This window comes from Zalophus californianus, chromosome 1 (genome assembly GCF_009762305.2).
Source record: "Zalophus californianus isolate mZalCal1 chromosome 1, mZalCal1.pri.v2, whole genome shotgun sequence".
Classification (NCBI taxonomy): Eukaryota; Metazoa; Chordata; class Mammalia; order Carnivora; family Otariidae; genus Zalophus; species Zalophus californianus.
In genome coordinates this window covers 174,035,687-174,061,061 of record NC_045595.1, presented here as the reverse complement: position 1 = coordinate 174,061,061, position 25,375 = coordinate 174,035,687, and the positions used below count along the sequence as shown (strand labels likewise).

Here is a 25,375-nt window from a genome sequence, read left to right as displayed (position 1 = left end):
TAAATGGGGGTGATAATATCTATGCCTCAGGAGTGTTGTATTAAATGAGACTAGCTGATGGAAAGTGTTTTCTTAACTGTAGCCTAGCTTTAGTTTTCATGTGGAATCTACTTAAGCCTTTAATTGAAAGAGTCTGCTTCTTAACCTTTCATTTTGAAATGCTAAATGTATTAAGATTTAGCACCTGCTGCTTGATATTCACTCATTTGTTGAGAAAATACCATATGCCAGGCACTATGCTAGGCAAGAGTCAGTAAAAATGATGCTTTTTAGGCTTACCCTATAAAGAAACCTTAAGTTTGTTACTCCTTATAAATAATGTTGACTTTTTAATAGTTCTGCTTTGGAATTAGGCCAAGGGTAAATTATAACAAAGTTTTGTTTTCCTTGTGATTTGATAAAGGTGTTGTTGGGCCGAGGAATACCACAGAGATGACATGTCTTTCTCAGTATCAAGGGTTGCGTGATGTTGATAGTCTTATTACTCATAGTGTTAACCTTCACTTGGTTATGGTTGTGTCTGCCAGATTTCTCAACATAGTGTTTTTGAGTCAAACAGATTCATGTCTGAATCCTAGGAATTTTGGCACTTTTCCCCCTGTCAAGTGTGGATAATTTTTGTCTTGCAGCATTTTTTTTTAAAGATTTTATTTATTTATTCGTGAGAGACAGAGAGAGAGAGAGAGAGAGAGAGAGAGAAAGAGAGGCAGAGGGAGAAGCAGGCTCCCAAGGAGCAGGGAGCCTGATGTGGGACTTGATCCCAGGACTCTGGGATCATGACCTGAGCTGAAGGCAGATGCTTAACCATTTGAGCCACCCAGGCGCCCTGTCCTGCAGCATTTTGAGAGGAAAATTTATGCAAGTAATTGATGCTTTGCAGGTAGCACTCAGTAAATGATACTTCTAAGATTAGGAGACAAGTGCCTATTAGTCAGTTACCCACCTCAATTCATTTTATACTTACCAGTATAGATACCTTTCCCTTCTTCCCTTTCTGTGTTTGTGGAAGAAGGGTTCATTTTTCCTTTTCAAGACTAATTATGGTGGCTCTGTTCTTTATTACATTTTTTTCCCATTTCCTGGTGAGCTTCAGGTGGTCAGCATTTTGCCAGAGGTCACAGAGAAAACTTCGGGATGCAAGAATAAAGCTAAACTTTTATCCCAAAATTTATTGTTCAGTTTTATCAAAAATACAAAATCTCTTTCTCTTTTGTCTTCACAGCTTCACTTCTGTTCTTTATTTAGAATGTAAACATGCTCAAGCCTCTTTTACCTAAAAAACAACCCAAACTAAATGTTTCCTTTTGCTGCTGTAACAAATTACTATTAACTTAGTGACCTAAAACAACACAAATTTATTATCCTACAGTTCTGAGGCCAGAAGTCTAAAATGGATCAGGAGAGCCTTAGAGCCTTCTGGAGGCTCTGAGAGAGAATCTGTTTTTCTTTGCCTTTTCCAGCCAAAAAAAAAAAAAAAAGAGGTTGCCTGCAGTTATTGGCTTGTGGCCCCCTTCTTCCATCTTCAAAGTCAATTGTATAACATCCTTCTTCTCTGATCTTTTATCAGGACTTTAAAAAGTCCCTTTTATAATGACTTTTGTGTTTACATCTGGTCTACCTGGGTACTCCCAAGATAAGCTCCCCATCCAAGATCCTTAACTTAATCATGTCTACAAGATTCCTTTTGCCATGTAAGGTAACATATTCACAGGTTCCGGTGATTAGGTTGTAGACATATTTGGGAAGTCATTATTCTGTGTCTACCGTAATAAACAACCCTCTGTCCCTGCAGCCACTACCTTTCCCTCTCAGCCTTCACCCCAGGCTAACAGTTGACAATGGATTACTGATACTTTCTCAACTTCATCTCCTCTCATGCATTCCCTTAACTTCCTGCATTTGAAGACTTCTGCCCAGACCCTTTAATTCAGTTTGACACTTAAGACCACTCTCTTCTTAAAATTTTCTGGTTTATTTTTCCTGAATTTAAAAATTTTTACCTTTCTGCCTTTGGCCATTTCTATCTCTATTTCCCAGTTAGCGTTTTGTCATCTCACTCTCAAGTCTTCCCCAGTGTTCTGTGTTCAACTCTCTTTTCTTCTGTATATTCCCCTTCGTGGGCAATTTCACCACATATAGTGACATATAGCCACTTAAACATTGACTCTCAAGTCCGTGTATTTGCAGCACAAAGACTCATCTACCACTTGAAGATTTACATATCCCATTCCACAAGAATCCTCAATCCCAGCACATCCAAAATTGAATTTAGATCCTCTCTCATTTCCATGCCGAATTGCTTCTGCCTTCCTTTTACCCAAGTCCAGCCGGGAGTAATCCTAGATTCCTCTTTGTGCTTTGATCTCTCAAATCATTAAGTCTTTGGTTTCTATGGGCTTAATACCACTTACAGTCTTACACTCTTTTAGCCTTTCCATACCCACTGCTCTGTTTTAAAGATTTTATTTATTTATTTGACAGAGAGAGACAAAGCAAGAGAAGAAACACAAGCAGGGGGAGTGGGAGAGGGAGAGGTCCCGCCAAGCAGGGAGCCCGAAGTGGGGCTCCATCCCAGGACCCTGGGATCATGACCTGAACTGAAGGCAGACCCTTAATGACTGAGCCACCCAGGCGGCCCCCCCCCGCTCTATTTTAGATTAAATTTCCATTATTTCTCTCCCACATTTCTTTGACAGACTTTCCATTCTTCCCCTCTGATTAATTCTCTACACTGTTGTCAGTGGTCTTTTTTCCTTTTTCCTTCTGTCCAAATTCCTCATGCCAAATTTGCCGAATTTAAGTTCTCTAGTCCCTCCATTCCTCACCAAATGCTCTTCTTTTTTTGGTTGGCTGTTCCTAATCATTCCTCACTTGTCATTTGGGAGATTCTCTTTCAGAAAACTTTCTTTGAATTCCATCTAGGTTTTTTACCTTTTCATTGTAATTGCTCAGCACCCTGTATTTGTCTCTACTTACGCATGTATTGTAATGAAATGTTTATTCAACTCTTCTCACCTGTCCTCCAGGATGGCTTGTGGACAGGAGCTGTTGTTATTTAAAAATATTTAAAAGTAATGCATGTTTATTTTTATTTAAAGGTGATGAATGTTTATGTAGAACATTGAAAGCACAGTTAAGCAAAAAGTGGCATATATTAGTAACCCACAGTCTCACGCCCAAAGATTTACATTTTGGTGTAGAATCTCTTATATAACTAAATTCTCTTTTCATTCGCTGTTTTTACTCATTACCAAATGATCTCCATGGTGAGTCCAATTAACCATCTGACACTACACAAAATTATTAAAATATTATTGACTATATTCCCTATGCTGTATATAACATCCCCATGACTCATTTATTTTATAACTGGAAGTTTGTAACTCTTAATCCCTTCACTTATTTCATCTCTCCCTGCTATAGTAACCAACAGCTTGTTTCCTATCTCTGTAAGTTTCTTTCTGTTTGGTTTGTGTGTTTATTTGTTTTTTAGATTCCATAAATAAATGAAAACATATGATACTTGTCTTTCTCTGACTTATTTCACTTAGCGTAATACCTCCTAGGCCCATCCATGTTGTAAATGGCAGGATTTCATTCTTTTTTTATTATGGCCGAGTAATATTCCATCATATATCTATACACCACATCTTTATTCATCTATCGTGGACACTTAGGTTGCTTCCATATCTTGGCTATTGTAAATAATGCTGCAGTAAACATAGGTGTGCATGTATCTCTTCAAATTGGTATCTTTGTTTTCTTCCTATAGACACCCAGAAGTGGAATTGCTGGATTGTATGGTAGTTCTATTTTTTTTTTAAAGATTTTATTTATTTATTTGACAGAGAGAGACACAGGGAGAGAGGGAACACAAGCAGGGGGAGTGGGAGAGGGAGAAGCAGGCTTCCCGCTGAGCAGGGAGCCCGATGTGGGGCTCCATCCCAGGACCCTGGGATCATGACCTGCAAGGCAGATGCTTAACTGACTGAGCCACCCAGGCGCCCCTGGTAGTTTTATTTTTAAGTTTTTGAGGAACCTCCATACTTCATACGTTTTCCATAGTGGAAAATTTACGTTCCCACCAACAGTGTATGGGATTTCCCTTTTCTCCACATCTGCACCAACACTTGTTATTTTTTGTCTTTTTGATAATAGCCAATCTGACCAGTGTGAGGTGATACCTTATTGTAGTTTTGATTTGTGTTTCCCTCATGATTAGTGACATTGAGCATCCTTTCGTGTGCCTGTTGGCCATCTCTATGTTTTCTTTGGAAAAACATTTGTTTGGGTCCTCTGCCGGTTTTTTAATCAGGTTATTTTTTTGAGTTGTGTCAAGTTATGTATTATCCTAAGTTTTACACATTTGGGATATTAATCCTTTATTGGATGTATGATTTGCAAATATCTTCTCTCATTCAGGAGGTTGCCTCTTTGTTTTGTTGATGGTTTCTCTAAATTTTTAAACAATAAAGAGGTAATAGAATGCTATTTTGCAGCTTTTTATTTATTTTTGCTTTAATCATAATTATCTTTTTGCATCTTTACATGTTTTTCATGAACCATCTTTTTAGGTAGAGTAGTGTGTTGTATAGATTCACCAAAGTATGTTTAATTATTCCTGTTATTAAATATTTAGAAAATTAAAAATTTTCACTATTATGAACAAGGCTTGTGTGGGCACCCTTCTATAAATATTTTGGAAATGGAATTCAAGATCAAATGATGATAAGATCAAATGAAAAAGTTTAAGGTATTTGCTATATATTGCTAAATTGCTCTTCAGAAAGGCTTTAAAAAAAAACAAAACATATCAACAATCATTGCTCCTACCAGAAGTGTATAAAAGTGCCTTTTCCTCTCTTCCCCAAGTCACCATTTGTTTTTTTCAGGTTATAGGGGGAAATGTTGTCCACATTTAGTTTCTATTTTTTTGATTCCTATTAAAATTGTTTTTTCCTTGGACTTTCATATTTCTTCTTTTGGGAATTTCCCAATGATTTCCCTTGCTGTTTTCCTATTGGGGCAGGTGCATTTTCTTATTGAATTTTCTAAGAGATTTTAAATGTGTATAGTGATAACCATTTCTCTGTAGTATATATTACAGATATTTTTCTTCCATTTGTTATATTTGTAAATTTTTTATGGTGTTTGAAGCATAAACATTTAATTTTTTTCAAATACACCATTCTTTTAGTGTAATACTTAGATTATATTCCATTATATGTATCCAAGATTATATTCACCTATACTTTTTTCTAGTACTTTCATATTTTAATTTTTAACATTTAAAACTATTGAAATTTATTTTGTGTATAGGGAACAGCGTTTGTCCTGGACACAGAATCCAAGCCATGGTACTCAGTATATTTGGGACCTTGTAAGTAGGTCCTCACCCTTACATATTATCATCTACATACTCTAAACTCCTATGATTTATGCCAGGTAGTGTCTAGTTGATGGAATAGTGCATTTAAAATGTGATAGAACACGCAAGAGTTGCAAGATGATTTCTAAGATTTTTAGCAAGAATAAAAGACAAGATTTTGGAAGGGGTATAATTTTACTGGGGCCTTGAAGAAATTTTGTGCTTCCTAAGCTTTCCAAGGGCATGAATTCAGAAATGGCTTACCTAAGAGAAGCAGAAAATTAATATCAAGTTAAATGAGAAAAAAATTGGCAACAAGAATGACATAATATTACAATTAGAAATAAAAACATTTACTATTATTTAAACAAAAAGAAAAATATAGTAAGTACTTATGTGCCTACTACCTAGATTTTACAAGTATTAAACTTTGGTTATCACATTTCAGTTTTTTTCTAAAGAAATAGATAACAAATCTTTGAAGCTCCTTGCTCCCTATTCATCTCCTACCATCCCTTCCTAGAGGTAACCACTAGCTGGAAGTAGTTTCTTGCCCGTCTGTGTTTTTTGATGTCAGAATTCAGCTTATCAAAACTTTACTTGAAATTTATTAGTAAATTGTTGTTCACTGTGGCCAACTGTAAAAGAGACTCAGATGTTACTTAAGCGTTGTGGATTAATGCTTTCTGTACATCTCTGTGGTGTCTGATAAAAGCCTACCATGATAGGGTATATCATCTTTGCTATGAATTTTTTCAGTGGGGAAACATTTAGTACCTCAATAGCCATCATTTTGGTTTAAATAAATACAACTGTAAATCCTAGACCGTTTATAGAAACTGCTGAGTTTTTAATTTGTTAATTAAGCTGTACACACAGATTAGTGAGGATTATCTGATGTGCTGTATGCAGAACTGGAATGGTTTACATTTCTTTTTAAACGCCTGGGGCTTCTTGTTTATTCTTATTAGGTTTAGAATTTTAGGATAAAAAGGGACCTAGAGACATTCTGATTCTACCCCTTTATATTTTAGAAATAAACAAATGGACGCTAAAAATTTGACTTCAGAGCTAGCATATGACCCCAAGTTTGGTCCTCTTTCTATTTATTAATGGTCCATAAATTTAGATAGTGATTTTGATGTAATATTATCCTGCGTTCCGCAATCTGAATTAAAATGTCAGAAAATAGCGCACTTGTACAATAAAATCACACCATAATTTTTTTTTGGTAAATTTTTTATTATATTGATTTTTTTTTTTTGTGGTAGGTTTTTTCTTTCTCTCACACATTTATTATAAAATAGTGTTCCCAAGTCTTTTTTTCCTACATATGTTTATGTTACTTTTTAAATTTAGAACCTGCTTTATGTAGTTCTAAATATTCTAGAACTTAAAATGTGTTAAGTTTTTTTAGTGTTTTGGTGAAATTGTGTGTGTGGGTTTTTTTTAAGATTTTATTTTATTTATCTGAGACAGAGAGAGAACGTGAGTGTGGGGAGAGGGGCAGAGAGAGAGGAAGAGCAAGAAGCAGACTCCGCACTGATCAGAGAGACCGATGCAGGGCTCGATCCCAGGACTCTTGGATCATGAACTGAGCCAAAGGCAGCTGCTTAACCAACTGAGCCACCCAGTCGCCCCCAAAATAGTTTATTTTTGACTTGCAAAATATTTTTGAAGTTAGAAATAGTTTTATGTAATTATCTCATTTGAAGTATTGTCTCCTTAGTTGACAGGTCAGGAAGTTTAGAATTGTAGATGTTCAAATGATTGTAATAATGTCACTCAAAAAAGATTGACAAATCAAATATTTTCTAAGTTCAAAACTCCAGTATTATGTTGCTTATATTTCTGATATATCAAATTGTATATCTGTTATATAAAAAGAGACTCTGAGATCAAATATATAAAACAAGCTTTTGACTCTCTTAATCCCTACTTTTAATTTTTTTAATTATTTTAAAAAATATTTCTCACTGTTAATTATTACCTTGAAACCTTGAGCACATAAACTTTTTCAGAAAACTTCAGCCAGTTTGATGTAAGTAGATAATTTTTTTTAAAGATTTTTTTTATTTGTCAGAGAGAGAGAGAGAGATCACAAGCAGGGAGAGTGGCAGGCAGAGCAGCTGAGCAGGGAGCCTGATGAGGGACTCCATCCCAGGATCCTGGAATCATGACCTGAGCTGAAGGCAGATGCTTAATGGACTGAGCCACCCAGGCATCCCAGAAGATAGATACTTTTAATTACATTTTCTAAGATTGAACTCTTGCTTTTATGTGAAGATTTATGTAAATTAAATCCATTGTAGTAGTTTATCAACTGAAAATTATATATTTTAATTTTACTTAATATTTACTCAGCAAATGGGGGAGTCGGAAAATATATTATGCTGTTTCATTCAGTAAAGATGCTTAATGTGTGTCTGACGCATTTGATGCTAGGGCTACAGAGTTGATTGACAAGTTCTAGTAGAGGACGCTGTATGAGCAGTTGCATGAGAAAGTTAATGTCTGTTTGCTGTGGTAGCATGGATGGTCAGGAAGGACAGAAAGGATGAGGGTAGCACCTGCACTAGTAGGCCTGCTGGAGGAGAGTGGCAGAGGAGGAGGCTACAGAGTTTGGACTTGATTTTGTTTAAGGATTTTATTTTATTTTATTTATTTTATTTATTTTTAAAGATTTTATTTATTTGAGAGGGAGAGAATGAGGGATAGAGAGCACGAGAGGGAAGAGGGTCAGAGGGGGAAGCAGACTCCCCGCTGAGCAGGGAGCCCGATGCGGGACTCGATCCCGGGACTCCAGGATCATGACCTGAGCCAAAAGCAGTCGCTTAACCAACTGAGCCACCCAGGCGCCCTTGTTTAAGGATTTTAAGCAGAAAAATGCCTTAGTTAGATTTTCATCAATATCATGGTTAGGTTTTATTAACAGCATGCTATTCATGACCTTAGTTAGTGTACATGTTATTAGGTAATCTACTTTCTATTAGGTCCATGAACTAAGTTATGATTGTGATACTGTGTAAAATACCACAATACCTTCAAGATACTCTGATGCAGATGAGCCATACTGGGGTGCCTGGGTGGCTCAGTCGGTTAAGGGTCTGCCTTCAGCTCAGGTCATGATCCCAGGGTCCTGGGATCGAGTCCCACGTCAGGCTCCTTGCTCAGCAGGGAGCCTGCTTCTCTGTCTGCTGCCTGCCTTCTTGTGCTCTCTCTCTCTCTCTCTCTGACACAAATAAACAAATAAAATCTTAAAAAAAAAAAAAAAATGAGCCATAGTACTTGGCTATCAGATGTGTATCTGTGTGCATATATATAAATGTGAGTAAATTTTAGGCTAAACAAAATGGTCCAAATTACCCTTTAAGATAATAATGATTATTACTATTTTTACAAGCCATTGTATTTAAACTTGCCATGGAAACTGCTGTTGACTTTTTATGAGCACGTAGGGATGGGTAACTTGTACCCGCTCTGCTTGCAGGGACAGTATGAATATAAATGGTAGGGTAAAGTAGCTTTGAATTATTAAGACATACTGTATAAATTCAAGGCATTGGTTATTGCAGGGTTTGGGAAAAGATGAGAGCATTTACTACTGAGTTACTTAATTTGGGACAATTACGAAAAAGATACTTTTATTTTACGAAACTTTGCAGTATTTGATATTGTTTATCTCATAACCCTTCTGGAAACTATTCCCAATGCTGCCATTTCTTTAGTCTCCTCATTTCTTTCTGACTACAGTTTTAAGGGTTTCTTCAAAGGTTCTCAGGGTTCCATGCCACCCTCGCCCCGGGCTCTTCTCCCTCCTGCACCCTCCCTGGGATCTTTCATCTGTTCTCATAGTTTTAATTACCAGGTGTATGTCTCATAAACCTAGCACAGATCTCTCCTTCAGCTTCAGACTTCAGTGTGAGATGAGTGAGCACTCTCAACATGTGTAAAACTGCACCCATTCATTCCCTTCTGTAATCTGGTCCCTGCCTCTTTCTGTGGTCTCATCTCATGGACTCCCTGTTTTGAGTCTTATGCTGTAATAAGAATAGCTATTGGTTGAGCACTTATTTTGTGCCACAGGCATTGAGCACTTTACTTGCATTGTCATATTTCATTTAACCACATTCCTATGGGAGGGATGTTATTATTAACTCATTTTACTGATAAAATTCTGAGAAGTTAAATAACATGGCCCAGGTCATATAACTTGGAAGTGGCAAATCTGGGACTTGAATACAGGTCTAATACCAAGGTTGTGGCAATCTATCAGATTTGTTATTAGTACAAACATACTGTACATCTTAAAATACCACGAAGTCCTTTTCATCTCAGCCTTTCTAGTTTGATATATAATTAATGACTCAGGGATAACTGTGGTAAGAGTGAAGTGATCACTTTCAACTTCTGGGAAGGTCACATTGTTAACTATTTGTTGATACTAGTTCCTAAGGTAGCAGTATATCAAGTTTCCTTTAGACTCAGTGTGTAGTCGTATTGCGTCATGATTATGTGTGATTCTAACAAGCGTGTTCTCCTTTTGTTTAAGGCTGCTCTAAGGTGTACTCTTAACCCCTGGCTTTAGCAACTCTACATCCTGCCAGTTCTCCTCACCTCCTTGGTGTGGTATCTTCTCAGGCAGTGTTCTTAGTTGGAATCTCTTCATCCTCCTACCTTCCATTTTCATCTTCCCCTTGTTTGGCAAACTTTTCCACTTTAACAGCTTAGCTGAAGCATTGCCTTGTCTAGGAAGCTTCCCTGACCTTCTGTATCTTTAGGCTGGATAAAGTCCTCTTGCTCTGTATTACTTTAATATCTTGTATTTATAGATGAGCATATTTAACTGTCATAGTGTCACAATGTACTAATATTCGTTCTTATATTTATTATTATTGTCTCCTGCCACTATCATGTAAGTTTAGTAAGGGAAGAACTTCTGTACCTGTTGTTTTTTGTTGTACTAATATTTGTTTATGTTTTAGTCACTCTCGTTACAAGATGAGTACTCTGAGATAGAAAACCATGTCTCAGGCATGTTTGTGTCCATAATGCCTACTGTCTGACCAAATGACTTGTGTTTTTTTTTTTTTTTTTGCTAGTATCAACTTTTCTAGACACTATAAACCTAACCACACTGTATATATATATATATATTTTTAATAGAAGGGCTAATGTATTTGATCAGTAATCATAAGGTTAAAAGACAGTGTCTTCCATCCTTCTTTTGTCATAGGCACAGCCAGCTGTTCCCAATCAGTGATGATTTACCATATTTTAAACAGCTGTAATGACATGTACATTTTAACATGTGTTAGATTGTACATCTTCATTTTTTAAAGGGTTGCATAGAATTTTGAGTGTTAGGTGAATGTTAACCTTTTAAACCCATTCTGGGGACCCCTGGGTGGCTCAGTCATTAAGCATCTGCCTTCGGCTCAGGTCAAGATCCCAGGGTTCTGGGATCGAGCCCAGCGTCGGAGTGTCGGGCTCCCTGCTCTGCGGGAAGCCTGCTTCTCCCTCTCCCACTCCCCCTGCTTGTGTTCCCTCTCCAGCTGTCTCTCTGTCAAATAAAATCTTTAGAAAAAAAATAAAATAAACCCATTCTGTTCTGAAAGTATAAATTTAATGTTTTGTTATCAGACATTGCAGTAATTCATGCTGTGATTTTCATTTGTACTGCTAATGTTATGTTTATTCATTAAGACTTTACCTCAAATATTTAAAGTCATGTTTTCAAGTATATGGCGTTATGATATAAAAAATTAACTACTTTCAAGAGTAGTCACAGTAAAAAAGAAATCCAGAGAGATTATTTTGTGTCCCTCTCAGCATAATTACAATTTTCCAATGTGTTATTTTCATGTTTGAAGGACTTTTTTTGTTTGAACTTAATAGTCTATTAAAAAAGGAAAACTTTTAAGGTAAAAGCTAATACCCTTGGTAGCAAGCTTTAAGAGCAATGTTTCAAAATGTTTAAGAGCAATTATTTGGAAGATTTTTTCAGCTGAAATCTTGGCAAGAATGGAGAGAAAACGTAAGATGCAGTCTATGTAATTGAGAATGAGGGGCCATTTTCCTGGAAAACGTATATTTGAGATTTTCCACTCTGGCTCATAAGGCATGAGAAATCATCAGTTCCGTGATGTGCCTAGGAACTGCTGACCTAGTTGCAGTTAGTCTTCCTTGACTTCTAGAATAGGTATGGTTGCCTACCATCTCTCCCTGCAGCTGCCTGTGCTTTTCCATGACAACAGTCACCACACATACTTACCTAAAACCTGTTTTCTTGCTCTAAGGTGTAGGAGGGCTAGGGATTGTGGAATGTTTGTTGCTGCTGTATAAAAGGTGTTTAATAAATATTTATAGAGTAAATGATGCAAATAAGCATAATGTGGGCATTTTGTTCCCTAATAGTAATTGTTTTGATTCATCGTCATGTTTGAAGCATGGTAGATCTTGAAATACATTATACATTTTTCAAAGGGCAATTGAATTAGTTTTAATATTATTTTAATCTAATTGTATATCTAGTAACTTGAGTTACCTAAAATATTATATAAATGCTACATTATCCATTTCTTTTGGATAGACATTTACTATACTTTGCCTAAGAAATTATTTTGTATTTAAATCTTTTTTTTAAAGATTTTATTTATTTATTTGAAAGAGAGAGAGAGCACAGCAGGGGGAGCAGCAGAGGGAGAGGGAGAAGCAGGCTTCCTGCTGAGCATGGAGCAGGGAGCCCAATGCGGGGCTCTATCCCAGGACCCTGAGATCATGACCTGAGCTGAAGGCAGATGCTTAACTAACTGAGCCAACCCAGGCGCCCCATAATTTGTATTTAAATCTTATTTGATATTTGGTAGTTATAAATTCTTCAAACAAAATAATAAAGTTATACTCCAGAATATTGCACTGCTTCCTCAAGAAGTAAACTCATATTTTTCACAGTTGATAATGCAGGTGTAATTTCTACATGAATAGAGGTATCCAGAACTCACATACTACCTCAGCTCCTTAAATTCGTAATCTGTCATGGTTCTCTTTGGCATTCCCACTGACCCCCCACTGGATGACTAGGGATGGGGTATGGGGATGCTGCTAATTGTGGCTTACTTTATTCTTGCACTGATTCAAGCTTAGATATACTTCCAATTATTCCCCATGGTGGGTATAGACAGTTGAAACTTTTAGAAGACTGTGGCTCCTGGATAACAAAAGAAATTAATATGGAGAGTAAATTAACTTCATTCACAAAAGCCAAAGTCCTCACCTACAAGGCCCTCCATGATCTGGCCTCTGATGTGTTTCTGACTCCCTGTTCTTCCCTGCTCCATTCTCACTGGGTTTTACCACATTGGCTTGCATGCTGATATTAGAACATTCCTGCATGCCCCCGTGTTAGTGCCTTTGCCCTAGATATTCTCTTGACCCAGATATTTGCATGACTAACTCCCTCCTTCAACCCTCCTTCAAGGCCTTGCTCCGATTTTACCTTCTCAGTGAGGACTGCCCATATCACCTATATAAAACTGCCCATATCACCTACATAAAACTGCAGCCCACCTACATAAAACTACATAAAAAAATCCCCACTCCTGCCTCCCTTTACCCTGCTTTATTCTATATTTTTTAATAGTATGTAACCACCTTCCAACATAGTTATAATGTACTTAGTTCTTATATTTATTATTATTGTCTCCTGCCACTAACATGTAAGTTTAGTAAGGGAAGAATTTCTGTATCTGTTTTTGTTTGTTTTCTTGTTGTTGTAGTTATTTTAATAAACAGGTATATCTTGGGACACCTGGGTGGTTCAGTCAGTTAAGCGTCTGCCTTTGGCTCAGGTCATGATCCTGAGGTCCTGGTATCGAGTCCCACATTGGGCTCCTTGCTCAGTGGGAAACCTACTTCTCCCTCTTCCACTCCCCCTGCTTGTGCTCTCTTTCTGACAAATAAATAAAAAATCTTAAAAAACAAACAAACAGGTGTATCTCAAATACCTAGAACACTGGTGTCTAGTGTACAGAAGATGGTCAGTAACTATTTGTTTAATAGATGACCAATTTGGCTTTTGCAAGACCAAGTTTGTACTTCTTCAGCGTTATGACCCATAACCTGACTGCCTTACACCTTCAACTCTGTCCTTTCTTTTTGTTATATGGATCCTTTGAATACATGTAGAATAAAACAAAAACAAACAGATCCAAGAGAGTCAGGGCTAGAGAGATGAAAGAACACCCCTTCTTAACATCTAAGTTCTATTTTTTTGTGTTTTTTTTTTAACCCTTTTTGGGATGATTGTTAGTGAAGAATGACTTGGCAGAAGCCCTGACTGTATCCCATAAGAATGTGGCCCTGTGGCTTTAACATGACAGCCGTGTTATGCTGTGGCTTTCTTGCTATATTCCCAAATCTGTGGTGTTAATGGATGGTCTTACCTGTTATATTGTGTGATGGCTCAACCTGAACCAGAAATGAGCTCTAGTGGTGGACTGTATTGCCAAGATAATAGGACCATTATAATAGATTTGTTTCTTTTTACCTATCCCCGGTTTAAGAAGTCTCTAGGAGTTAAGTGATTTAGGTTCTGGTTCTGACTTTGTAAGCAACTCATTATCTTACAACTCTGGGCTTATGTTTCTTCGACTGTAAAATTGAACTAGATTTTTTTTTCCTGATTCTGTCAAGTTTAGCTATATCATCAAAAACATTTTAAGCTTTACAATTGTAGGAACCCTATTTCAAAATACACTTAAGTTAATAATCATGTTATTATACTGTGTTTAAGATTTATACTTGGTAAGGTGCTGCATATCTAAAAACAGAGGTGAGCACACCAGTAGTGCCTAGAACCTAGCAATAATTGTTTTCTTATGTATTTCACAAGAAAACAGATTTGTGATGATCCTTAGAATTCAATTAACTAGAAAATTGAGTCTTTAGCCATGATAAGTAACTTATGTGTTAGAATCCTTCTTTCTTCCTTCTTTCTCTTTCTCTTAGTCTTTCTCTACCTTTTGCACAATCTCCTCTACAATTTTCTTTTTTGCTTATAGAACAGAAGGATGACACTTTAAAGGTATTTCTCAAGAATTTTGCTTTTGGAATCTATTCTATTCATTTTTGAACTGCCTGGGGTCTAGCAGATTGTCTTATACATAGTAGAAGCTCCTTAAATGTTGCTTGAATGAATGAATTTACTTTTATTTTTTCCTCAATATTGAATTAATTCAGAAAGTGATTTTTAAATTTTTATTATTTTAAGAAAGGTGACTCTTGTGATGGTGGGACTTGATAATGCTGGTAAAACAGCAACGGCAAAGGGAATCCAAGGAGGTAAGTGGAAAATATTTATTATTAAATTATTCTGAATTACTAATGTGTGTAAATTGCTTTGTTACATATTTATTTGGTATAGATAGTATACACTCCATTACTTTAAATTCTTAGTATACTTGTGGCTAATATGGTGAATAGACTCTAGCTTAAGAGTACCAGCCAGTTAACATGTTTCAGATTTGAATAAGTGCAGAGATGCAGAGTATCCTTGAGGTCTTTGATCAGATTAAAGGGATCACATTTGTCTTCTCAGCACAGGAGGGAAAAAGCAAAAAAAGGACATGCCCTGCCTTGAATGATACCCATCTTCCACTTACATTCTCTTGGCCAGAATTTAGTCACAAGGCTATGCCTAAACGAAAGAGAGGTAGAAATATAGTTAGCCAGCACAACTGTCTTTATATGTCTTGATTTTTTTTTCAATATTTTTTTTCAACATGATTCACCTTGATTTTTATAGTTATGTTAAAATTAGGGCCTCTTTTTTTTAAGATTTTATTTATTCATTTGAGACAGAGAGAGAGAGAGCACATGAGCAGGGGGAGAGGCAGAGGGAGAGGGAGAAGCAGGCTCCCCGCCGAGTCAGGAGCCCGATGTGGGACTCAATCCCAGGACCCCGGGACCACGACCCGAGCAGAAGGCAGACGCTCAACCATTTGAGCCACCCAGGTGCTCCCAGGGCCTCTTTTTTATCAAAGGGTTTTATGTCATTTATATTGCATCTCATTGAATGTATTTATTTAGTGTTAATTTAATGCTATGTACTACAAAATAGAAGCAACTGTGCTGGTGAGTTTGTTGTATACCCAGAAGATGTGGCCAAGCATCTTAAAGGTATGAATTGGGAAAAAACTTAACATATATTTGTTGCTGAAAAAGGATGTTGTAACAAGATATACATATCAAATAGTCAGGGGGCTTTTATTTATGGAGGCTTGTGAAAGAAAATTAACACCTTGCAAAACTTGCTGTTTTGTCACCTCATATTCTACTATGTAACATTAGATGTAAATTATGTATTTTGGTCTTTGGATTCTTATGAAGTCCTTTTGTACATACCCTTCATGCTATGTCCTAGGTTATATCCTCACAGAGCACTCATCATCATCTAAACCAGGGGTGGCAAACTTCTGTTGTAAAGAGCCAGATATTAAATATTTTAAACTTTGAGGGTCATGAGGTCTCTTTCCCAACTATACAACCCTGACATAGTTCAAAAGCAGCCGAGACAATATATAAACAAATGAGCATGGCCGTGTTCCAATGAAATTTTGTTTGGGACACTAAAATTTGATGTGTTATATTGTCTTTTTGATTTTTTTGTAATTATTTAAAAATATAAAACGCAATTATAGCTTGGGGGCCATATAAAAATAGGTAGTGAGCCAGATTTGGCCTGCACACCGTGACTCCTCATTTAAACATCTTCTTCCATTTCTTCAGTCTTACATTCAGGGGAGCATAATCTAAGAATCAGACCATCTAATCTATTGTGTGTACTTAGAACATCCTCTATCCATTAGGCTCTTTCTCTTCTGATTTTCACCTCCATATATCCATCAGTTTATTTTTCTGAGTTTAGAAAATACTCAAGGTGTTACATCATGAACAGAAAGTTAAAGCTGTCTTCAACTTTAAGCTTCCCTCTGGTTCTGTTTTTGTTCTTCATCTTGTTTATTTATTCTTTAGCCTACTCTAGTGACAGATTTCTTACCTTTTTTCTTTTTTAAGAATTCCAGTTAGATAGAACTAGATGAAGTTTTCCAGTGGACTTTTTTCATGCCTTTGTATTTGTTTATGCTATTCCCACTTGTCTTACTAGAGAGAATATCTGCTTATCTTTAAAGCAGAGTATCTATATATCTCTAAAGATGGATTTTTGTTATATAGTCTCATTCTTCATGAAGTCTTTTCCACCTCCTGCTACCCTTAGCCATTACCACCACCATCAGTAGACTTGACTACTTCCTCTGCTTTGGCCTATACTTACTTATACCTACTTGTATCACTACTTAAATTACTCCTTCATTCATGTATCTCTTTCACCTTTCCAGACCATAAATTCCCAAAGTTTTACTCATTTTGGTGTCCCAGTTCAGCCATGCCTTAGGTATAATAGGCAACCTTCTTCCAACATTTCTGCCATGGCTTCCACTCTTCAGCTTATTTCTGGGTTGTCTCTGTTTTTCTTTTCTTTTTCCTTTCCTTTCCTTTCCTTTCCTTTCCTTTCCTTTCCTTTCCTTTCCTTTCCTCTTTCCTCTTTCCTCTTTCCTCTTTCGAGATATATGTGCTTCTTTTCTAACTGCAGTGTCTAAATCCACACCCTCAGTGTCTTTCATCTAGAATGTGATAGCTTCCTAATCAAAGTACTTTCCTTACCTTGACCTTTGCTTCTTTCAATCAACTTCTCTTCTTTATGACTATCAAAGTGATTGTATTAGTTGGATATAGGTTCAGTTGTCCTAACAGAGACCTGAAATAACAGTGGCTTAACAAAATAGAATTTTATTTCTCATAATAGTGCACACTAAAGTAGCGTAGGTGTAGCATAACAGCCCCATGGTGGTAGAGATTCAAGTTCCTTCTCCTATTTTTTTGCCATTTATAGTGTTCTCCCTTGCCTATCTAGTCCAAGGTGGCTCAGTACTGTGCATTTCAGCTAGAAGGAAGAAGTAAAGGGGAAGAGAGGCCATTTTATTTTCTTTTAAGGGCATGAACTAGAAGCTGCTGTATCAGTTCAATTTAGTGACATTGACTAGAACCGGTGGTATTCTGGAGCTGGCTCCTACTTGCTCTCTTGGCTCATATCAGCTATCTAGAGCCAGTTAGGTATATCTCTTCCCAACTGTGTTTTCTGGTACCTCACACTAGTTTGAAATTGGCCATAGTGGGAGTATTTATACCATGGAAAATGGCAAACACTGCATATCGAAGTACCCCCAAAGTGGTTAAACATTTAATGCTACAACACAAGCTCATTATCTAGAGTGTGCTCTAATAGCCATCCCTAGCTGCCACAGAGACTGGGGATTGTAGTCTTTATCCTAAATAGGTATGTGCTCAGCTAAAAAAATCCAGGATTTTCTGACTATCCAGTGTGTTTCCTAATAGTTTCTAAGAAATGATTGTTATTTGGGTGGCAGAAGTTTTCTTTGTGTAAATTGATCCCTAGCTTTGTTGGATATTAACATATCTTCACTATGTTATAGTTATTTGTTTATGTTTCCACTTTTCTCCTCTACATAAGATTTCTGTAAGATCAGAAGATGGATCTTATTATTGTGTATCTAGGACATTGCACAGTGCTTAGCATACAATAGATTCTCAATAAATAGTTATTGATTATATATTTTCACTTTATCTTGGGCTTTCTAGAGATTGTCTTAACACATATACTTTACTGAAATCCTCAGGATTGGGGACCATTTGTCTTTGTACCCCTAGTTCTTGTATGATGCCTGATCTATAATAGGCCCTCAATAAATGGCTACTAGCATGAACAGATGGATAAATATATGGAAGATGGATGTAAGGACAGTAGCTTCAGCTGTCATGGCAGTCTGGTGTTATAATATTGAGCCACTATATACTTTGGGCTAAGTATTAAGGATACAAAGTAGGTCCCAGATAGTGGGAAGGGACAGGCTATTGTGAAGACCAGCAAGCAAGAAGACAGAATATTATGATAGAGCGTGTGGGTGATACTGGAAGTAGAAAGAAATCATCAGGAAGGATTTATAGGGAAGTTGTATCCAGAACATTTAGTCTTCAGTCTTGAAACACATAATCATGAGTAGGATGCAGAGGAAAGGCTAGAGAATTCAGGGAGGAAAGGTGTTTAATGTCTTGACCTAGATTTGAATCCTTGCTCTGCCTACCGTGTAACCTTGGACAAATTACCTAATCTGAATTGGTTTCCTGGGAATGTTGCCATCATTTTATCTGTGCTTACATTGCTCTCCTGCTCGGAATGTTCTTCTCCCTTCTTTATTATAATTATGTAGTTTTTTAATACTTCATTTTTCTTTCATGGTCTTTCTGAAGCCTTTGTATTCCATAACTTGTGCCTCCCTTCTCTTTATTGTTTTCCTCTTGAATGCCCTTGGTCTTGGTTTGGGCTGCTGTACCAGTATCTTAATTTAAACAAGTTCTGGAGGCTGGAAGTGTGAAGTCGGGGTGCCAGTATAGTTGGGTTCTTGATGAGGGCCCTCTTCCTGATTTATAGACAACCAACTTCTTGCTGTGTCCTCATGTGGTGCAGAGACAGAAAACAAGCTCTCTGTGTCTTCTTCTAAGTATACTAACCCTCATGACCTCACCCAAAGCTAATTACCTCCCAAAGGCTTCACCTCCAAACACCATCTCACTGGGGATTAGGGTTTCAACATATGAGTTTTGCAGGGGGAGGGAAGCACATGGACACAGGACACAGGCATGCGATCCTCACGCTATCCTCTCCAGACTTTTTTCAAAGAAATATCAGTTCTTGTATTATTTCCATTAATAGTATCTGTCTATATGGAACTATTTGTTCTTGGAGGACAGCAACCCTATCTTATTCATCTTCATATCCTAATGCCTAATGAAGTCCTGTACCGAAGTAGGTGTCTGTACGTGTTAGTTTCCTTATCCCTACGCCAGCATTGTTGATTTATTTTCACTGATAATTTCCTGGGAGTACCTCTCAAATCATGCTCAAAGATGGCTGCTTATTTTCACTAAGGAAACCAGTTTTGGTCTGGACTAGATCCATATTTTTAAATGTCTAGTGTAATCCTGTTTTGGGAGTATCATTCTGCTTATATTGCTTCTAAACTTTTTTCTCCTAGATAATAAAGGTCTTAGAAAAATAGGACTTGTAATGTCTCTTTGAACTCTCTAGGGAACTGTTTAAACTGCACTAAAGTACTTGCTGCCAGGGAGTAGTACCTTGCAAGTCTGTTTCCCAGTCACCCCTAAGCCTAGCAGCAAATGCCTTTCAAACTTACCTCTGTAGTAGCAAATGTTTTGCTGAATGTGGAAATGATAAGACCATCTACACCAGTGTTATTCAGTAGAGCTTTCTGCAATGATAGGAATGTTCTATATGGGCTAGTAGTAGGATGGGCCACTAGCCAATGTGGCTTTGAGCACTTTTAAATGTAGATAGTACAGCTGAAGAACTGAAATTTAATTTTAACTGATTTTAATTTAAAAAGCCTCATGTAGTTTGGGGCCATTGTATTGCCCATGCGGGTGTAAACAAAGTCCATTGGAGTCCTGTTAGTTGTGGATTCTGGTGATGAAGAGAAAATGAGACAAATGTGAAGTTTTAACTCTTCTTCGTTGCCATCAAGTCACTAGGTTCTGTTAGTCTTTCATGAGTTCTCTCTTTCCATTCTTTCTTCTTTGTTTTCATATCTGTCTGAAAAGTGGCCATCACTCTCATTTCTAGCCAGTTCTAGAGACTTTGCAAAGTTGTTTCTTAATAAAGCACTTTAGTCACCTTAATTATATTACTGGTCTGCTGAAATACCTTCCATGGCTCCCAGTTCTCTCCAGAACTCTCTTCAGTCTGCATTCACAATCTTAAGGGTTTGCTCCAACTATGATGTTCAACTTGTTTGTACTTCCCTGCCTTTGCTATTTCTTCTGTTACTTAGATCACTCTTACCTGTAGTTTGAAGGCCTGAAGTCTCAGCTCCCAATTCAAGTCTTTCTTGAACCTTAGTTATCTTTTTAATCTTATTGTTATTACCATTCCTTGGCAGTTATGTACACCCTGTACCTACTTTGTGTTGTCATATCCTTAAGTACAGAAAATTTCAATTTTAAATTTATGAGAACATCCAAAACATGTTCCTGTAGAAATAATGAAATCTACTCTATATTTGCAAGCTGCCTTGAGAAGTTTCTTTATTCCAATTATAGCTTTAATTCAGTAATTAAAAAAGCACAGTCTACTCCTCATAGCTTCTCCCATTTTTTGGTTCTTCTCAACTATTCTCTAAATACTCAGTTTTTCTTTATAACTTCACAGAGGTTGTAATGGTCCCTGGGGATGGCTGTGGTGTTGAAGGGTTAAAATTTTTATTATTTGTAACTTGGAGAGTCAATAGCCTTAAAGGCAAGAGTTCATTCATTTATTCATTCTACAGATATTTATTAAGTACCTGTTATGGGGTAGACATTATTCTAGGAGCTGGGGTTATATCAATATAAAACAAATAAACAAAAAACAGAAATTTTTATCTGCATGGAGCATAAATTCTAGTTGGATATTTTATATCTGCCCTTCCCCCAAACCAGTATACTTAGATATAAAGCTTAGTGTGTAAGCAAGTAATAAACATTCCATTTAGTACTAAATTATGATGATAAACACTTTATGTCATTTAAGTTGTGAAGTTAGATATATGTTATTAATTTAAAGCCTAATGGGTTTTTTTGTATCATTTGAAACAGAGTATCCTGAAGATGTAGCTCCTACTGTTGGCTTTTCCAAAATTGACCTTAGGCAAGGAAAGTTTGAAGTCACCATCTTTGACTTGGGAGGTGGAAAAAGAATTCGGGGAATCTGGAAGAATTACTATGCTGAGTCCTATGGGGTAATATTTGTTGTGGATTCCAGTGATGAAGAGAGAATGGAAGAGACAAAAGAGACAATGTCGGAAGTGCTAAGACATCCTAGGATATCGGGAAAGCCTATACTGGTGTAAGTAACGTTGGTGTCATGGTAAACGCAGAAGCAGTGGCATTAGCCAATAAAGAAATTTACCTAAATTACAAAATAAGCTAAATAAGTGAATAAGCTAAAATTGTCACATCCTAATATAATAAGATGTGATTAACTGGAGATTGTTAATATAGTGAGGCCTTGTTATATTCTCCATAGGGATTAAGGATTGAGGCTGTATTATGAAGAGTTATACTTAGATCTTCTGGGTATTCAAATATAAACTCTTTGTTTTATTTGATAATTTACTTTTTATAAGATTCTGCATTTTGAAATGGCCTATTAACAAGGTTCTAGAATGTTTTTCAGTTTTTCCCCTCTTTTAATAACTTATGTTTTGCATTTGTCTTGTTTTTCTTGAAGAGTATTCTTATTTGGAAGTTATTTAAAAGATTTATTCTTCTAATGCCACAGTGATATCTAAATTTTTATTTCTGTATTTCCAAATTGAATGTGTGATCTGTGTTGTTATCAACTTAGTCATGTGCTCATATCATTTTGTTGGGCTGCATAAACATTTTTTAAAAAGTGACAAAGGACTTTTACACCATCTGCCCTCACAGCCTTTCTGCATGTAAACACCAGATGGCGCCGTAACTATAAGACATAGAAAAGTGAAAGTCCTTTAAATTGCTCTTAAAATCATAGTGAGCTAAATGTGTGCTCTTGCCTTCTTGTCCCTTTTTCCTCATGCTTGTTTCATCACTGAGGATTAAAAAAAAACAAAAAAAACAACCAGCTTATCATGTGGTTAAATGAGAAATTGTAAGCAGAGTTTCTCAGTGGTCCTCAGTAGTAAATGAACATTTCTAAATGAGGCAGTTTGGAAGCTCTGATTATAGAACGTAAGACTTTATGGCATCATTTATTAGTATGGGTTATATGACTTGATTTTTTATTTATTTAACCAATTAGTGAAGTTATTTTATTTGTGTAATCAATTCTCATCTTTATTGAATCTGAAGGAAAGTTTAATAGACATATGTACAAAGAACGAACTATGTTGAACCCCATAGGCTAAGATAGTCTCTAAACATTTAAGCAAAGAACCAGTGACTTCTTTTTTTTTTAAAACTCTTTTTTTTTTTAAGATTTTATTTATTTATTCATGACAGACAGAGAGAGAGAGAGAGAGAGAGAGAGAGAAGCAGAGGGAGAAGCAGGCTCCCCGCTGAGCAGGGAGCCCGATGCGGGACTCGATCCCAGGACCCTGGGATCATGACCTGAGCCGAAGGCAGACGCTTAACCATCTGAGCCACCCAGGCGCCCGAGAACCAGTGACTTCTAAAGTAAAAAGTGTCAATGACTGAGATGACTGATGCTCATGTGTAAAATAATTGTGTGTTCATTTTTTAACCTAATAGTCATTTATTTAATTTGTTCTTTCATGCATTCATTCATGTGTTAATTCAGCAAATATTATTGTGCATCCACTATGTCCTAGGCATTGTTCTCGTGATGGGGATACATTTGGGAACAAAAACAATATAAATCCGTGAATGACCTCAGAAGCGTACATTCTAGGGGGTGACATACACAATAACTGTAATAAATAAGTTATATTGCACATTAAGTGATAAATATATTGAAAAATGCAGGTAAAATATCTGGGATCCTATGGTGGTGGTATAACAGGGGTATGTTACTCTTATAATTAGGATAATCATAGTAGGTTTTATTGAGGAGATGACACTTGAGGGGAGAGAAGCAGTCATGCAGATGTATGTGGAAAAATCACGAGGCAGGAGTGTGCAGTTCCTAAGTGACTACAGTTAGCACTGAGTAATGAAATACGGTCAGCAAGAGACCTCCTGTCCGTTCTCTCACCTCTCTCACCTAATAGATTTTTGGAATAGAGGGAGAACAAAACTCTGGAAAAGCACCAACTAGGGGGTTGCTTCAGCATTATAATTTCGTAGTCACTGAGATTTCACAAAGACGTGAGAATTAATAATGGATACTATAATTTGCTTGTGAAGTATAGGATGGCTTGCCATTTGACCAGTTTTTTCCAAGGGAATTTTACAACGAAAGGATTTTTTTTAATAAAGGTAAACTGCTTTTTGAAATGAGTGTGCTTCAAAAATACACAACATGTACAAAAAGTACACATTCTTAATAAATTTAGTACACGTAGGGAAGAGGGAGTTAAAAAATGTTGATTGACCATGCAATGCCAATCATTGCTAACATTTTGATAAATTTCCTATGCATATTTTGCAAAATTTGTAATGTATACAGTTGTGTATAATATACAAAATTTTGTATGCCATCTTTTCTTATTTAAAAAAAATACATATATTTATTTATTTGTTTTTAAGTAAACTCTCATGACCCTGAGATCAAGAGTCATATGCTCTTCTGACTGAGCCAGCCAGGGGCCCCTGTACCCCCACTTCTTTTTTATATGTTTCTAAATCCCTCTTAAATACCTATACAAAACCTGTATTTGGAAATTCTCCTGTTTACCTTTTTCTCTCTGACTGACAAGTAATTTCTCTTACTGATGTCACTGTCTTAATATCCTTTGAGTCTCTACTTCTCTGTAATCCCCTGTGTAATCCCTCTGCACTTCTCACCTGTGTTTCTGAGAGCAGCAGTCTCCTAAGCAGTCTCCCTACAGTCTTGCCCATCCTCCAAGCTCTCCTCTACATTGCTAGCAGGAGTCTTTTGTTTAATTTGATGTTTTTCAAATTGTCAGAATTTGATGTTTTACCAAAAAACTTGATGTTTTACAAAAACGGTACATGCTTTAACAAGTGAAACAATGCAAGTATATATAAAGAATATGAAACCTCTTTAAAATACACCTTTGATCATTTTACAGTTCATCTGCTTAAGTCATTCACGTTGCCTTCTCTGCTCCATGCAGATAAATTCTGTTTTAACTGATACAACCCTAGCCCATAATAAGTATGGCATTGATTACTCCACTAGATAATAAGTGGGAAGGGCCTCTGGCAGAACCCTGCTAAGCTCAGTGCTAGGACCTGGTGGGTTGTGGAGACGGAGGGGGAGGGTACCTGAATTAGGCAGGCTACAGTGCTTCTTGTTGCACTCAGCTGCTTCCTTTCAGCCCACAAATATCTGGACCTATCATGGGCAGAATTCAATGACAGCACCTAATTTCTTCTGTTCATCCGTGTCTGAGCCTAGATTAGCTGATTTAGGACCCAAAGAACCTCTCAGAACTCACTGCAATACCTAGATAACTTCCTCTTCCTACCCTCCAATGATGAAAAACAGCAAACAATATAAAACTTCTGAAGATTCAGCCATTCAACAGAAATAAACCTGAAAAATTAGAATATTGTCTATAATCACAGAATTACAAATTGATGGAGCCGGGCTTCATTCATGCTATGGGAAGCAAAGTTAGGTGACCACAGTAGCAGGTCCTGGGGCGGTCTCTGGCTCGGCCTGACTTGCTCTTACACACCAGCCTCACAGCATGTGTCATTGCAAATGAAGCCTCAGCCACATTTCACTTCATGTCAGACTTGAGGGCTCTCTTGAAAGGTCAGAATCATAGAACATCACTAGTCTTCTGTGTTTTATTAGCTCAGAAAGTCTCTTGTACCATTCTATAGCATTTACTACTTAATGAGCATAATATTTTGATTAAAATCTCTGAAATTGTGAAAAGTTGAAAAACCATGGGTTTAAAGAGAAGATGGAGAGTCTGGAACCTGGATTCTAAGAGCTGATGTGAATTTGTTTATGACCCTGGCAAGTCACTCTACTTCTTTGGACTTAGTGGTTAAATGCCTCTTCTATATTAAAAGTAGCTGTAAAATATTGTAATTCTGTTTTTGTATTAAGCTATATATGATCATGTGAACCATACTATAGGGAATTGTAAGAACCCATTTCAGTAAAAAAGTAAAAGTGATTAAAGAGAGTTAAAATAGATGCTGTTCAAAGTTCCTGCTCTGTAATCATGTTAA

At 36.7% G+C, this 25,375-nt stretch overlaps 1 protein-coding gene across 4 annotated transcripts in view; it reads left to right on the top strand.

Moving 5' to 3' along the window:
* ARL13B (ADP ribosylation factor like GTPase 13B) overlaps positions 1–25,375 on the top strand; it is a 67,119-nt gene that overhangs the window by 837 nt on the left and 40,907 nt on the right. For 2 of the 4 annotated variants that reach the window (XM_027582655.2, XM_027582654.2), the window contains exons 2-3: positions 14,640–14,710; positions 21,158–21,407. The exons of 1 other annotated variant lie outside the window; for it this stretch is intronic. In XM_027582655.2, the coding sequence (XP_027438456.1) occupies positions 14,640–14,710; positions 21,158–21,407 (321 nt within the window). The remainder of the gene's footprint in view (positions 1–14,639; positions 14,711–21,157; positions 21,408–25,375) is intronic. One more of the 4 variants, XM_027582657.2, reaches the window with a different exon arrangement.